This window comes from Apium graveolens, chromosome 8 (assembly GCF_009905375.1).
Source record: "Apium graveolens cultivar Ventura chromosome 8, ASM990537v1, whole genome shotgun sequence".
Lineage (NCBI taxonomy): Eukaryota > Viridiplantae > Streptophyta > Magnoliopsida > Apiales > Apiaceae > Apium > Apium graveolens.
Window position 1 is genome coordinate 262295158 of NC_133654.1, and position 15584 is coordinate 262310741.

Genomic DNA, 15584 nt, shown 5'->3' on the forward strand with positions numbered 1-15584 from the left:
GGAGTACAATAATTATAGAGGTTGAGCTAGCACCTGACATTACCAACTCTCTTTGGATTTTCTTTTATCTTTTTATTATTATTAGTATAATGTTGTTTATAAAGACATTGGGAACTGAGCTATTAGTTTATTGGTTAAGTTGTTTCTAGATAGGCAGGCCCCTGCTTTTCTAATTTTGGTTCATGCTGTTACTATATCTATTAGGTTTTACTCCCACGTCTCATTAAATTCTATACATCATTTTTTAATATGTTTTCCAATATTTCTTTAAAACATAACTCAACAATATTTTTAACTTTTTTTCTCTGAATAAAAGTTTTATATTTAAATTTTTATTCAAAAACAAAATTTTAAAAAACATTATGAAACTATACTTATAGAAATCTCGAAATACGTGAAAACAGTGCAGGTATACAATTTACCGGAATGGAGGTAGTACTTACACTCCAAAAAGTGGCATTCTTTTTCTAATTATCAATTTATCATCTGCCTCACTTTTCCTGTTTTTTACCCATTTTTATGCAGTTTCCGGAGGTTCCTTTTTTTTAGTTAAATACGGTTGTCGACAAAATTTGCTCTCGATAACTCATACAGAGAGAGTGAGAGAGATATATTGACAACACATTCGAGATTCGTTTATGACTATATAAACGGATTTCTTGATGAGTAATATCGGTCAACTAAAAATTCCCGATTCATTTGATTAATCCACTGCAAGATATCAGAAAATTTTTGAAATTCGATTAATCCCTACGAATTTTTCTTTATCGGAGTTTATATAATTATTTATTAAAATTAAAATACTATATTTAATTTAAATATGAATAGATATAGAAATTATAATATAACAAATGTATATTTATATAACTAATATAATCATAAAATATAATTCAATATAATAATACATTCAATTTTTACTCTAATTAATCCCCAGTTTTTAATTAATTTTAAATTGATAACTCGACGGATCTTCCCCGATTCCCGATTTTTACGTACAAGAAAAGTTAATACGAGAAAAGTTGGTTAGGCAAACATGTAGAGTCACTTGTCAAGAATCTGAGCAGTTCGAGTGCTTTTTTGTTACTGTACACGTCCAAAGGCCAAAGCCAACTACTCCCTCCGTTTTTTATTATAAGATGTCTGTCATATATGTTTAGGAAGTTTAACTATATAGTTAAAATAAATTTTTTCAAAATTTTTTTGGAAATAAAAGTTTTGATCTCATATTTTAATTTAAAAAAACAATTATTTTAAAATTATAATTCTATCTATATAATCAACTCTCTTAAATATGTGTCAAAAAGTCAAACGTCATGTATTCACGGAGTACAATGCAATGCAAAGCCTGCTACGTTTTACGAGTGAGTCAAACTGTCAAAATGCTTTCCGTATCATATCACCCTAATCAGGATCAGGCCCTCTTTAACATTTGTTCCTTATAATTTTTCGCGATCGCAGTAATTATTGTTATTATTTGTTAGTTATAAATGTTTGCAGATAATTAAAAATCTTGAAATGTAAAGCGCGGATATATTAATTGATCATTTTATATTTATAAATGAATCAATCTTATATCTATTCACGAAATATTATAAATGAACAAATATTTACAATAATCGAATATTCCAACCGATCTTTACATCTTTTGCTCCCAAAAGCTGACGTATCATTACATCATTTGCTCCCTAGCATTTCATAAGATTCTACTTTACCTGTTGACTACTTGACTGTACTTTGAAAAAAGAAAGTTGGTAGAAAAGTTACAGAGCATTCCGGAGTGCATCAAAATACTATCTCCGTCTCAAAATATAAGTTTCTTAAACTTTTTACGCGTATTTTAAAGTTAATAAAAATGATAGTTTCATGAATTCTTTTTCAAAATTTTTATTTCTAAATAAAAGAATAAATATTAAATTTTAATTCAAGAATAAATATTTAGAAAAAAATATACGGAACTAAAATTTTTATACACCTTAAAATATGCATAAAAAGTTAAAAAAAACTTATATTTTGTGAAAAAGGACGTGGAAGTAATACCTAATCATTTAGTAGCCAAAATTACCATTCATGTTTTCTTAATTAATCTTGTGATTATGACTTAACAAGCAACCATCCAACAAAATGAGTTGTAAAAAAGTTGTTAAGCCTAAATCAGCAGGAAACCGTACATTATATGCTTGCTGTTGATGGACTGTCAATCTCTTTATTTTTTCCTTTCTCTCATGTCATTATTAGTTGTCATTGGGACTTGCAAATCACCAGGACCCAAGCTTTACAATATTTCTTACTTTATTTTCAACTATTCTTCTCTATGGCGAAGCCTGGTCCCTTACTACTTTACTTGCTCACTCGGTTTCATTTTATTTCGGTTAGTGGTCTGTAAATAGGGCTGAATAAAACCGAACCGTACTAATTCGGTTCGATCCGGTCCTAATTTTTCAGAAAATTCGGTCTATTCGGTCCGGACCGAATAGACCGAAATAATATTCGGTTCGATCCGGTTCTTATAAAAAATATTTCGGTCTGGACCGAATAGACCGAATAGTTCAAATCATAAATATCATAATTTTATATTATATCTTTTACATATATCTTAAAAATTTTAATCATAAATTTTAAATTTATAATTGTATTTAAACACTCTTAGAACTCTACATATCAGTTTACTTTAATCATATTTAAATTTTATAATTTTTGGTTTGAAATTTTAATATAATTTTATTTTTTTCAAAAAATTCGGTCCGTTCGGTCCAAAACCGGACCGAACCGAATTATTTCGGTTCGGTCCGATCCGGTCCATAATAAAATTTCAGTCCGGTTCGGTTCAAGAAAATATGATAATTCGGTTTTTCGGTCTATTCGGTTCGGTCCGGTTTTGGACCGAACCGACCGAATGCTCAGCCCTAGCTGTAAAATGATTCCGGTGACGCCGGACATTCACGCGCTCAAGTATCGTTTTATTTTAGTGTGTTTAAATTTGGATTCGAGATAATATTATTTGAATACAAACTGATTTCGGGTATATGAGAATCAGATCCAAACCAAATATAAGTCGTTACCGTATTTTTATTTTCTAACCAGGTAGTTTATGATCCACTAACATTAAGTACTATTTTTATTTCAACTATTCAAATGATTATTAGTATAAAATAAATATAATACTATTAATATAATAACCATAAAAGTCATACTTTATAAAAAATTAAAACTTATATAAGATATTAATAACTATAAAATGATTATTTAATTACAAATATAATGGGTTAAAAATATATTCAACATATGGGGTCGAATTGAATATGAGTCCATTATCATATTTGAATATTCGGGTAGGATAAGTTTATGAAAAATAATATGAGATCTAATTTGAGCGAGTACATTAGTGCTCATATCCGGAATCATATTTTATTCGTATTTAATTTTTTCGACAGATTTGGTTCGTTTATAAACGGATATGAGACATGTATTATATTTTCGAGTCAGATATAAAATGAGATACTAAATAGTTTTTGATCAATTTAAAGGCCTATTGGTTAGACATCTTAAAAAGAATGAACCTATAATGCTAATTATTTAAAAAAATTGCACAAATATGTTCATAAACCATATTCATTTATCTTTAATTTACTAATTTCATGTGATTGTAAAATAATTAAATTTATTTTAAACACCAAACCATATTTTGAATATCAAAATATATTCCATGAATTTTTTTTGTCCAGAACAAATAATAGTAAATAATTTAACTATATTTTAACTTTTAAAATACAACTAGCATAATTACATGTGCGAGACACGAACTTATTTCTAGTAAAATTTCATAATACAGTGTATGTAATTTTGAAATTTTAGCTTGCACATGTTTTGTTAGATATAAAGTGCATGGCCCCTACTAATTTACTTAAAGCGTGCGAAAAGTACTCCTGGAAGCGGTTTATACTCGATTATCGTTTAGACTGTTGAGTGATGATATGCCGTGTCATATTTATATTTTTTTTGATGATTCAGATGGCTGAAAATACTCTGGTTGTACATGATCTCTAAGTTAAGGATATGATGTTCATCGTAATTTGTGTGAAACTGATATTTGTGGTTATAAGGTCATTAAACCTTATTGTATATGAAATTGATAATATCTCGGTGTAACTTCAGCGTTCACGTGTTAAAATGTCAGTAATGTTGTTAAATTCATTGTGATGACGTGTAGTTAGAAAATTAATTGTATATATGTCATGGTGTGTTGTTGCGTGTTAATGTAGCTTGTGGGTATCCATTACAAAATTTCACGATGTGACTATTGTCAGATCTTGTAGTAGTTAGGCTTCAAAAACCTTTCTTTTTGTATTTCATATAAGATTTCTCAATATCAATTCTTTTATGAGAAAATGACCTAGATAACACAAAAAAATGTAAAAGGCGAAAATAATGACCCTTTATGACACTCTTAAATGATAGATCGTGTTGTGTTCTTAGATCATGACAGAAAAACAATAATTATACACGGGTAACATGCAATCACAGTACCATACCTCAAGGTTGACATGCAATTAGAGCGTTGTGCTCTGAACTTTTTAATACTAAAATAATTATTAATTAATAGAAATGTGTTATGAGTGCAGGGGATTATGTATAATAGCACGTGGGTGGTCCCCGCCTTATATATATATATATAATTTTTCTGGTCATTAATACACACAATATAAACTTATTTATATATGAAAATGGATGTTTGTTACGTATTTCTTGTATAGTACGTATATAGAATTTGTGTAAATGCTAATTAAACATGTGTTTGTTGATTTTTTTTGATAAAAAATTTATGGGGAAAAGAAAGATCACACGCCATTATATAACTCAAAACATCTCTTTAAGTTGCATTTATTTTTTTAATATATGTTGTTTGAGACCTTATTTAATATAATTGTGTCAGAGAGTGATAACACCCTTATTTCACTAACTTCTTAATTGTTGCTTCGGAACGCTATCATCTCAACAACTAGGCATTTAACTCTAAAGCTATTTTTCCTTAAAATTTTGTTATACTCCCCCTCGTCTCTCTAATTTTTTTACATTTCGAAAAAAGTGTTTGACACGCATTTTAAGATGCATATAAAGTTGTTATTCTTTAACTTATTTTTACATTTTTTTTCTAAATAACAATTGAATGGTTAAATTTTATTCAGAAAAAGAAAATTATAAAAATAAAGTCACGGGACTATACTTTGTACATCCCTTAAAATTCGTATCGGACACTTACTTCAAAATATAAAGAATTGAGAGGAACGAAGGGAGAATATACCATAATCGTGATCTATATGTAAGAATATATGATGTTGTAAGGGTAGCATATAATATTTTTTATTTAAATATCTAATCATTATATATAATTTTATATCATACACATACCAATAATAATTGTTGTCTTGTATTTATGATTTTAATCGAAGAGTGCTTAACAAAATTATCGTATCAATATTGAACAAATACGTATTTTATATTTTATTTTTTTGTATAACTGTATACATGATCAGTAGATATTATAAATTTGATTTATTTTTTCTTATCATCGTATATAGATTTTTTTAACCATTTCTTATATGTAATATCATAAATTTTAATATAACGTTTACTTTAAAAAGTATAACATCGTTAATTAAATACATGTTATGTGTTAACTCATCGTTAATTAAAAGTACAACCTCATGGTAGAATTCCTGAACTCAGTTCCATTGTCACTCCTGATATTCCTTACTTTAAAATCTGGATGGTTGTTGACTTGCTTGATATGATTGATAATGATTTCACTAGCTTCATCCTTTGATCCAAGAAAATAGGTCCATGAAAACTTTGAGAAATCATCTACAATCACTAGGCAATATCTTTTCCTTGAAATTGACAATACATTGACTGGTCCAAAAAGATCCATGTGTAGCAGTTGTAATGGTTCATCAATTGCTGATTCAAGCTTCTTACTGAATGATGCTCTCTTTTGCATTCCTTTCTGACAAGCATCATACAGTCCATACCTTGAGAATTCCACTAGAGGCATTCCTCTAACTAAGTCCTTTTTTACTAGATCATTCATTGTCTTGAAATTCAAATGGGACAGCTTCTTGTGCCATAGCCAACTTTCATCTTGACTTGCTTTGCTGAAAAGACAAGTGATTGATGTTGAATTCTTGCATGTTTGATGTTGTGCACATATAATTAACCTACCGGCTCAAAAGGAAATTTCACAAATAACTCATTTTTTAGAACCCATTAAAAAAATCATTAAGTATTTACGTATAGCACTCACATTAAGGAGAGAATATAAATAAAAATATGTAAAGCAAACGGGTTAAGGCCGAATAAGTGGGGGTATTGATTGTCCCGCGAGATGAAGTTCGACATATAAATTACTATGTAAGGCAATTAAATATAAGATAGTTATCACGAAGTTATATAATTCTGATTCAAGAAACCAAGTCGAGGATACATTGATTGACGAATCGATGTGGGAGTTGGAAATTAAAGTACGTGATCTACTTGAGTGTTTTGCACGTGGTACTAAAAAATTTCTTATGTTTACGAACCAAATGTACATCATGTTATTATTGATTGTGTTAGTATTGTTACTACTTTACAATAATTTAAAGGTGATACTTCCTTTCATGCAATTATTGTTGAAATGAAAGCTAAGTGGATATAATACTTTACAAAATTTCCTTGTATCACTACTAAAAATATGGGATCAGACATCGGTTCTGAACCGATGTTAAAAAAAAACTGAACCGATGTCTTCGCGTGTGATATTAAATGTCATCAGGCTTTGACATCGGTTCACAGCCGATGTCTATTACAGTGCTATACATCGGTTTTAAGAATAATTCTGATGTCTTTGCAACAAATTTCAGCTTATATTACAGTATTTCTAGGTGAATATGAGTATATTATGGGGTAATTATCCATTAAAACATGAAACCTACAAGCTCTAAAAGATATTTTTTTAAAAATCTTTCAAACAAACCGATGTGAAAATCTAGATCAGACATCGGTTATGTTGTCTGACCGATGTGAAATGGTCCATCAGACATCGGGTACTTTTATCAACCGATGTAAAATAATGGGTTAGACATCGGTTTCGTTCATTTGGTGACGTTAAATCCTTTTGTTTAACATCAGTGTTTTTTTCTAACCGATGTTTAATCTTTAATATTGTAAAATTTAAGACATCAGCTATTGAAAATTCGATGTTATTTGGCTTAAAATACATTGATTTTTGTACAGAACCGATGTCAAATGACTATTTGACATTGGTTTTTGTAGTTCTTTTTCTTTTAATATTGTTTCACCTGATGTCTTTTGTTCATTTTTACATCGGTTTTAAATTACCATTCTGATGTTAATATATGTACTGTAAATTGCATATGCCATCCTGGTACTATTAATAGCCCAGGGAACCAATTGCATTTTCAACCAGAAAAATACCAACAATATGCAATACATCCAACCAAATTTGTAAAAATATAGAGGTATACATTGATACCAAATTTACTAACATTCAATCCAACAAGAGCTCAATTCGGACATTACATTCCAAGTCTAAAATAAACATCCCAACTAAAAACAATAAAACCCAAATTCTCTAGTTATTACATCCAACATTCTAAACATGTTTGACTAGTTAATATGTACCACTTGTCAAATTTCGACAATTCCAAACATAAATCAGAATGATGGATGTAATTGTCACCAAACATCCCTTAATTAACCACCAACCACCATCAAACACAATATCAATTCACATAGTTCAGAGGAAAGCTATATATATAGATACTTATTATTTTTACATCTTGTGTTGGATAAATTCAAGCACCTCCATCCGCACCTCATCCAGCTCCTGCCTTGTGTAGGACTTTCGAGTTTTGGCTGCCCACTATAAAATACACGTAAAAATTAGCAACCAGAATATTATTAACCAGAATTGCCATATGTATAATTAAAAATAAACATAACCAACTATTTATAATTTAACCAGAAGAGGACCTTTTCTATATTTAACCGTAATTTTCTTCGTTAATCCAAAACTATATACCAGATAGTTCCTTATCACTAATAAAAACAAGATCCATCTGGAAATCACTAATAATAAAAACTGATAATAAAAATGGCACTCATATTTATCTGTCCTGAAAAACTACACAAAAAAATTCTACATGCCATCTATCGGAAATGATTTACATATATACCTTGGTAGTAAAAGATAGCTCCTTATCAGCAATGATATCTTTCATGTATCGCATTATAACATAGCCACATTCAACCCCTCCTGGTTGTTTGGGAGATCCCTGTTACAATATAAAATCTGAATTAGCACCAGAAATTAATTAAAATTACAAAGTGATAAAAAAATACAAAAAACTTACAAGAAGATTCTTTATCTGAGGAGCTTTATTTCCCCTTCCAGTTTGAGCATTGTAGGATTTCATCGCTCTACATTGCAGAACAACAATAATATACATGATTATTTTTCAAAAGGGAGAATATTTACTATATATATATATATTTATATATAGTAATTAACAGAAATATATTACTCTGTTAATGATTTTTCCAACTCATCAAAATGTGTTGGATGTGGCAGAGGGTTCAGAATATAAATGTCGCCATCCCAAATTACAACCAAAATCCAGTGGCAACTATGTTTATAAAAAAGAAAAAAGAAAAACACAAGTCAGAAATTTTAAAAAAACTACCTAAATATATTAATTTGTAAAAGCATGTCTAAATTAAAAATACTTACTTATGATTATGTGGCATGAAGTACATGCGATAGGGACTACTCTCTTTCAACCGATTAACAAAATAAGAATGAAAAGATTTGTTCAACGTAAATGTAGCTCCTGGATCGAAAAATCCATATAAGACCACATCATCATTCTTCCTCTCAATCTTAATCAGTCTTTGCAAGAGCCTACCAGGGAGTGAATTACATTACTTATAATATCCGTATAAAATATGAATATTGAATATGTAATGATAAAAAATTAACTTACGCCATATAAGCAGATATTGCAGCTTGGCCAATCATATCGAACTCCAACAATGCTTTCACATTTTCATGCAATATATAAATTATTTTCTCAGTCCCAAACACGTCCGAATCACACGGAATTGGTATTGACTCCCCAGTGGCTTTCATGAAGACTGCAGCATGTTTGTATAACACCTTGTACTGCTTTGGCACATTCTTGTTTAACTTCATTTTTCTATAATCATCTTGAAGTTTCTGCAACTCATCTTTCCGCTTAGACTGCCCCTGCAACACTTCCTTTTTCTTTTTCTACACAGAATTAAATAAAACAAGAATAATCGGTTATTATTGACATAACTACTATAGAATGCAACAATCAATTCAGAGTATATTGACATAATTTTTATATAACATACCGCCACAGTTGGGTAGATGATCAATTCACGAGGCCATGCTACGTGAGAGCCAACTGCTTGGCGTACAACCTCAATTTCACCATGTATGGGCACTGGAACCGACGCCTCTGGCTGGATGTGTCCGTCAACCGACACACGAACATGTCCGGGCTTTAGAGGCACTCCGTGTACTGAAACATTCATCTCTTCGTGATCATCAAAAACTGTTCCAAAAGCAACCTTGTTCTCTATGCAATCCAGTGCAAGCTCACATGACTGTGGACCCTACATTATAGTGAGGAATCAATTTAATTTTATTGCATAAATCCCAAGTCTGTAGGCATATATCTAGTACATCTTAATAATATTTTACCTTCTTTCCGCTCGGAGGAGAGGGGTCAAAACCAACAAAGTCTTCATCATTTACCAATAACTGTTTGGCACTCAGCGGTTTAACAACAACTCCAACATTCCGCTTATCAGCAGCTCCCTCTTTATTAACAGGTACTTGATAACTTGATTTGTCAGAGAACATAGGAGAGTGACCATTCGAAGCATTAACCAAGGCCTTAAGTTCAGCCATCTCCCGCTGATTTCTTTCCAACTGATCCAACAACTCTGCCTTGATAATTTTAGTCTTTTTCGCTTTCGGCAAATTGAAGAATGCTGTTGGAGTGACAAAGCCGCCAACCCCTCGAACCCTTCCTGCGTGTTCAGGAGTCTGAAGTGCCGTAGTCAACACATCTTCTGTTCCATGTGGAACAAATTCACCCTTCTCCTTCATTTCAAGTAACTCAGCCTGTAAAATAAATGCAAACAATTAGTGCATTATTTATGACGCAATTATCTTTGAAGGGAATGCAGTATTAAAAATATCACTTACAATTCTCGCATTTATTTCCGCTTGCTCTTCAGTAAGCTCATCAGGATTCTTTGGCATCCTAGCCTTCCACCAAAAAATTGCACGATCAGGTTTCTCTTTCCGCTTTAAGTTCCCTTTCTTTATCTGTTAAAAAAGAGAAAATGTTTAAACTCCCTTAAAACTTAGAATTGCAAAGCCAAATAGATATGGTTCTTACTTCTTCTTCTCGCAAACCAATATACCCCTTCCTTGACAAGCGGTGATGATATTTCCGTTTACCCACTCTATTGCTCTGTAACTTACGTTGTTCCTGCACCAAAATAAATTAGTAAAAATTAATAAATATTATTTAACCAAAATCTATTTAATCATTTAACAAGTAAAATGGCAATCATGTATATTTTATTAGTAGAATATATTCATACCAGCCATTTGGGGCTCGTCCTCTCTGCAACAAATTTCTTCCAAGGTTCTTTACCAACAAACGCATACTTCTTCGGAGGCTTCATCAATTTCTTCTTTTTTTCAATAAATGGCATCACATATTTTGCAGTTAAATCAGCTTTAAACTGCCTCCATTTTTCACCTGCCGATTGTAGCACAAGCTTCTCACTTTCTGGGGCAATTTTGAATGTGTCCTAAAGAGCCACATAATATAAATTAGCCACATAATTTACAGTCACAATTTAAATAAAATGAAGAAGTCAACAAGGGATATAATTTACCTGGACATCATCCCATAATTTTGCTTTTAGATCACAATCCACTTTTGGCCAGTTTTCAGTGTCGATTGGAATCATTGTCCTTGCGAGCATTCCTATGTAAGACTGTAAAGTAGGCCTGGTATTTTCGATGGGAACTCCAAAATCATTGTATCTAACTTTAAATTTCTTTCCCCGAGTTTTCTTCACCACTACTTTGTGAAGAGCTGAAACACCACGCGCACCTCCTAGCCTTTTTTTTGCAGATTCAGAAGTGGTCATCGTTTCTTCACCACTACTTTGAGTTTGATATTGTGGAGGGACTTGAACCAACTTTTCATTACAAGTCTCTGAAGTTTTGACATCAGGAACAATCTCATCATCAACCTTTTCAGAGTTATTCTTCCTGTCATTTTCTTCGAAAATTACTTTCTTGGCTTTTTGCTTCTTTGCCATTTTGCTCCCTTAGTCTGCATTAAATTGAATAATAAAGCCATCAGTTGAACAATATATTTTCAGTCCGTCATTAATTACAGTCAAGCATAAATAATAAATTATAAAATCAGCAAGTACGAATATAACTATACAAGAACAATAATTTACCTAAACTGCAATCAGTAATTAATCACATCCGAAATAACTCTAAAGTATTTTATAGAAGTACAATTAAATAATGCAAAATAATTAAAGAAAAAATAATGCCATCAATCAGTAATTATGGATGAACTACTTATATGATTATAACAATGCAAAATAAAAGAAAAAAAAATTAACAATATATTTTACACATTATAACACAATTAAAGGCAAATATATATGGTTCATTCAGTCATTCAAATTCCCATTTAGATATATATTTTACATAAAGCTACATCATCAGTCAGTAACGACATTAGGTGCAGGAGTTTTAGTAGCAGTATTTTTAATCCAAATTCCCTCAACATTAGGTCTAGCAGTATGAGCGACATCATTAGTAGTGACATCAGTTGCGGGGATTTCAGTGCAGAATGGGGGATATTCCATGATCGTGTCTCCTAAGTCATCTTCATTATACAATTCTTGGTAGTCTCGAGTTGTGGAGGACAGAACAATAGACCAGGTAGCATCAACGGGATCTTCAAGGTAAAACACTTGCTTGACTTGGCCAACAGAAACATATTTATCTTTTTTGTGACCTTGTCGACTAAAATCCACAAGTGTGAACCCAAGATCATCAACCCTTATTCCTTTATCATTACTTGCCCATTTACACAGGAACAAGGGAGCTTTGAATGCATGGTAGTCTAATTCCCATATCTCTTATATGATACCGTAAAATGTCAAATCACTTTCTACGGGGTTCAAGTCCTTGGCACTAGAAACCTGGACCGCTTTAGCAATGACAGACACCCCGCTGTTTTGAACAACGCGTATGTCATCTCGTTCCTTTGTAAAATATCGCACTCCATTCACTAGATAACCTTGATAAGTTAGTACTGAAAATGATGGCTTGGCAGCGAGCCATCTTATCGTATCTGAAACACCTTTGTTGTTCTCCCTTAGTTCATCATTCACCTACAGATATGATAAGAAATTTTAAATCCTAAATAGCTAATAGTCATCATTACACTACAGATCAAAGAACCTAATACAACACTGACTTTGTTTTGAAACCAATCAGCAAAGAGCCGATTGTGCTCTCTCATGAGCCAATGTAAGCTTTTCCTTTTCCCTCGGTGAATTTCTTCAAGATATTCCTTATGCATTCTTAAAAATGCATATGGAATGATATATTAAAGACACATTACAAGACTAATTACTGGATAATGAGGAATTGAAAACAAGAAACTGCATAAACTCACAGAATATATGGAAACACTTCAGCGTTGTTTAGAAGGACATGTAGATGTTCTTCATCTCGCTCCTTCTCTTCCACTGATTTTATAATCACAGCGGATAATGGACCTGATATCTTATTATCTTGGTCCTTTGGAAGACCGGCAGTGGAGTAATTCTGACTAAAAAACTCGGTGCAGAATTCTACGGACTCTTCTCCAAGGTAACTCTCTGCCATACAACCTTCGGGATAATAACGGTTTCGAACATAACTCTTTAGTACTTTATTAAACCGTTCAAACGCATACATCCACCTATAAAATACTGGTCCACATAAGCGTAGTTCCTGGACCAAGTGGACTACTATATGTACTATTACATCAAAAAATGACGCATGGAAAACCTTTTCTAGATCACACAAGGTTAGTATAACATCTGACTGCAGCTTATCCAGTTTTGACACGTCTACTACTTTGTTGCACAAAGCATTAAAAAAGAAACACAATCTAATAATTGTGACCCTAACATGCTTCGGAAGAACGGAGCGTATTGCAACCGAGAGTAATTGTTGGAGAAGAATGTGGCAATCATGTGATTTCAGCCCATAAATATTCAAATCAGGCATGGAAACATAATTTTTTATGTTCGATGCATGTCCGGATGGAAGTTTCATCGACATTAATGATGACAAGAAAGTCCTTTTTTCTGCCTTTGACAAAGTAAAGGGAGAAGGAGGCAAATAGGTTTTCTTTACTCCTACTTGGGGAGCCAAATCAGATCTAACGCCCATTTCCATCATATCACGACGGGCTGCCACACTATCCTTTGTCTTATGGCGCATATTTAGTAATGTGCCAATCAGACTATCACATACATTCTTCTCGACATGCATGACATCAATACAGTGCCTAATATGGTGAAATTTCCAGTATTCTAACTCGAAAAATACTGACTTTTTCTTCCATGGACTTTCAACCTTCTTTGCCTTCTTCATTTTCTTCCCAAATTCAAATTTGATTTGTTCTTGTTCTGCTAACACTTCTTCTCCGGATAGGGTTCGACGCGGCTGCCCAAACTCTTGTTGTCCATTAAAAGCAGCCTTCTGCCTTCTATAAGGATGATGTAGAGGCAAATATCGACGATGCCCTTGGTAGCACATTTTCCTACTATGAGTCAAAAATTTAGCTAAGGTGTCATCTCCACAAACTGGACAAAACTTATAACCCTTATTAACGCAGCCAGATAAATTTCCGTAAGCAGGGAAGTCATTTATCGTCCACATTAAAACTGCTTTTAAAGTGAAAAATGATTTGTTATACGCGTCATACATATTTGGTTCCCCTTCCTTCCAAAGCTTTTTTAAATCATCAATCATCAGTTGTAAGTAGATGTCGATGTTATTACCAGGCTCATGCGGGCCAGGGACCAATATCGACAACATCATAAATTTTCTTTTCATACATAACCAGGGAGGAAGATTGTAAGTCACCAATATGACTGGCCAGCAACTATATCTATTAGATAGGCCATTATTGTGCGGGTTTACACCATCCGCCGATAAAGCCAAACGAAGGTTTCTCGGTTCACTACCAAAGGATGGCCACCTATAATCTATATTTTTCCAAGATGGAGAGTCGGCTGGATGTCGCATTTTACCATCTTGTGTCCGCTGTTGCGCATGCCAACACATTAGTTTAGCGGTGGAAGGAGATTTAAACATACGTTTAAATCTAGGAATTATTGGAAAATACCACATGACTTTGGCTGGAAGTTAATCCTCTCTTCACCTTTCTTTGTCAACTTCCACCGAGAAAGTCGACACTTAGGACACTTGGTTGCATCAGCATGTACACCCCTGTACAGTACACAGTCATTCGGACATGAATGGAACTTTATATACTCTAGACCTAAATTGGAGAGGGTTTGTTTTTGCTTCATATGCATTACTAGGTAACACATTATCTTTGGGAAGTAGAGACCCAACAGAAGAAAGGAGGTCAGTGAAGGCACTATCGGTAATACCAAACCTAGATTTCCAGTTATGCAACTTCAACATCGACTCTAACTTAGTACAGTCACTACCCTCATATAGAGGTTGCTCAGCATCGGCTACGAACCTCCTAAACTGATATGAATCATTATCATATTGACTCGAGTTATATGCCGCTTCACAAACATCAACAGTTTTCGAAGCAGCGACATGCTCCTGATCTTGCTCTGACGCTTCATCAGAGGCTTGCTCAGGAGGTGGGTCTGGAGCTTGCTCTTCAGGTGGACAACTAGCACTTGAAGATTTAGGACCCGTAGAAGCAGTCTCCCCGTGCCAAACCCAATGCACATAACCTAGACAAAAGCCATTGTCATAGATATGGCCCCTGATTGTTTTTATAGAGAATTTTTTAAAATTGGCGCATCGTCCACAAGGGCAAGGAATTTTGTTACGATCTTCAGAATTTTCTTCAGCATATATCAAGAAGTTTTCCACCCCCATTTCAAATGCTAAAGAATCCCTATCTTGCAAAATCCATGTCTTATCCATCAAATTTCCCTACCTGATAGCCAATATAAATATTAAAAATCCAACACATACCTATTTATAATTATTTAATAAAAGGCATATCAAATTTGTGTTGGTTACTGTAGGGATTAATTATATAAACTTAGAAAGGAGTAAATACCTTGATATCCTAATAATTTATAGTACTAATTCATTACTCTAAGATCCTATACATATACCCAATTAATTACAAAACTAGACTAAATTTATAAACTAGACTAAATTAAACCAAGATAAT

General features: G+C 32.7%; 1 protein-coding gene and 1 long non-coding RNA gene across 2 annotated transcripts; both read right to left on the reverse strand.

The window, feature by feature from the left end:
* Positions 1 to 8407: 8407 nt before the first annotated feature.
* LOC141677756 (uncharacterized) lies at positions 8408 to 8929 on the reverse strand. The gene is made up of 3 exons (XR_012557512.1): positions 8786 to 8929; positions 8580 to 8681; positions 8408 to 8475 (listed from the first exon to the last, which is right to left on the reverse strand). It is a non-coding gene; the product is annotated as an uncharacterized LOC141677756 (long non-coding RNA).
* A 2921-nt stretch (positions 8930 to 11850) lies between these two features.
* Positions 11851 to 14479, reverse strand: LOC141680831 (uncharacterized). Its single transcript, XM_074486942.1, has 4 exons — positions 12816 to 14479; positions 12615 to 12720; positions 12285 to 12528; positions 11851 to 12200 (listed from the first exon to the last, which is right to left on the reverse strand). Exons 1-4 carry the CDS (start codon positions 14477 to 14479, stop codon positions 11851 to 11853), a joined length of 2364 nt encoding a protein of 787 aa, XP_074343043.1.
* Between the last annotated feature and the right edge of the window lie 1105 nt (positions 14480 to 15584).

What these genes read in the sequence shown, in the direction of transcription:
- LOC141680831 (XM_074486942.1), bottom strand. Translation starts at nt 14,479, where the DNA reads ATGTGTTGGCATGCGCAACAGCGGACACAAGATGGTAAAATGCGACAT. An exon ending in CTGATTGGTTTCAAAACAAA is followed by an intron (nt 12,529 to 12,614) that starts GTCAGTGTTGTA and finishes TCATATCTGTAG; the next exon opens with GTGAATGATGAACTAAGGGA. An exon ending in AAGTGATTTGACATTTTACG is followed by an intron (nt 12,201 to 12,284) that starts GTATCATATAAG and finishes GTAATGATAAAG; the next exon opens with GAATAAGGGTTGATGATCTT.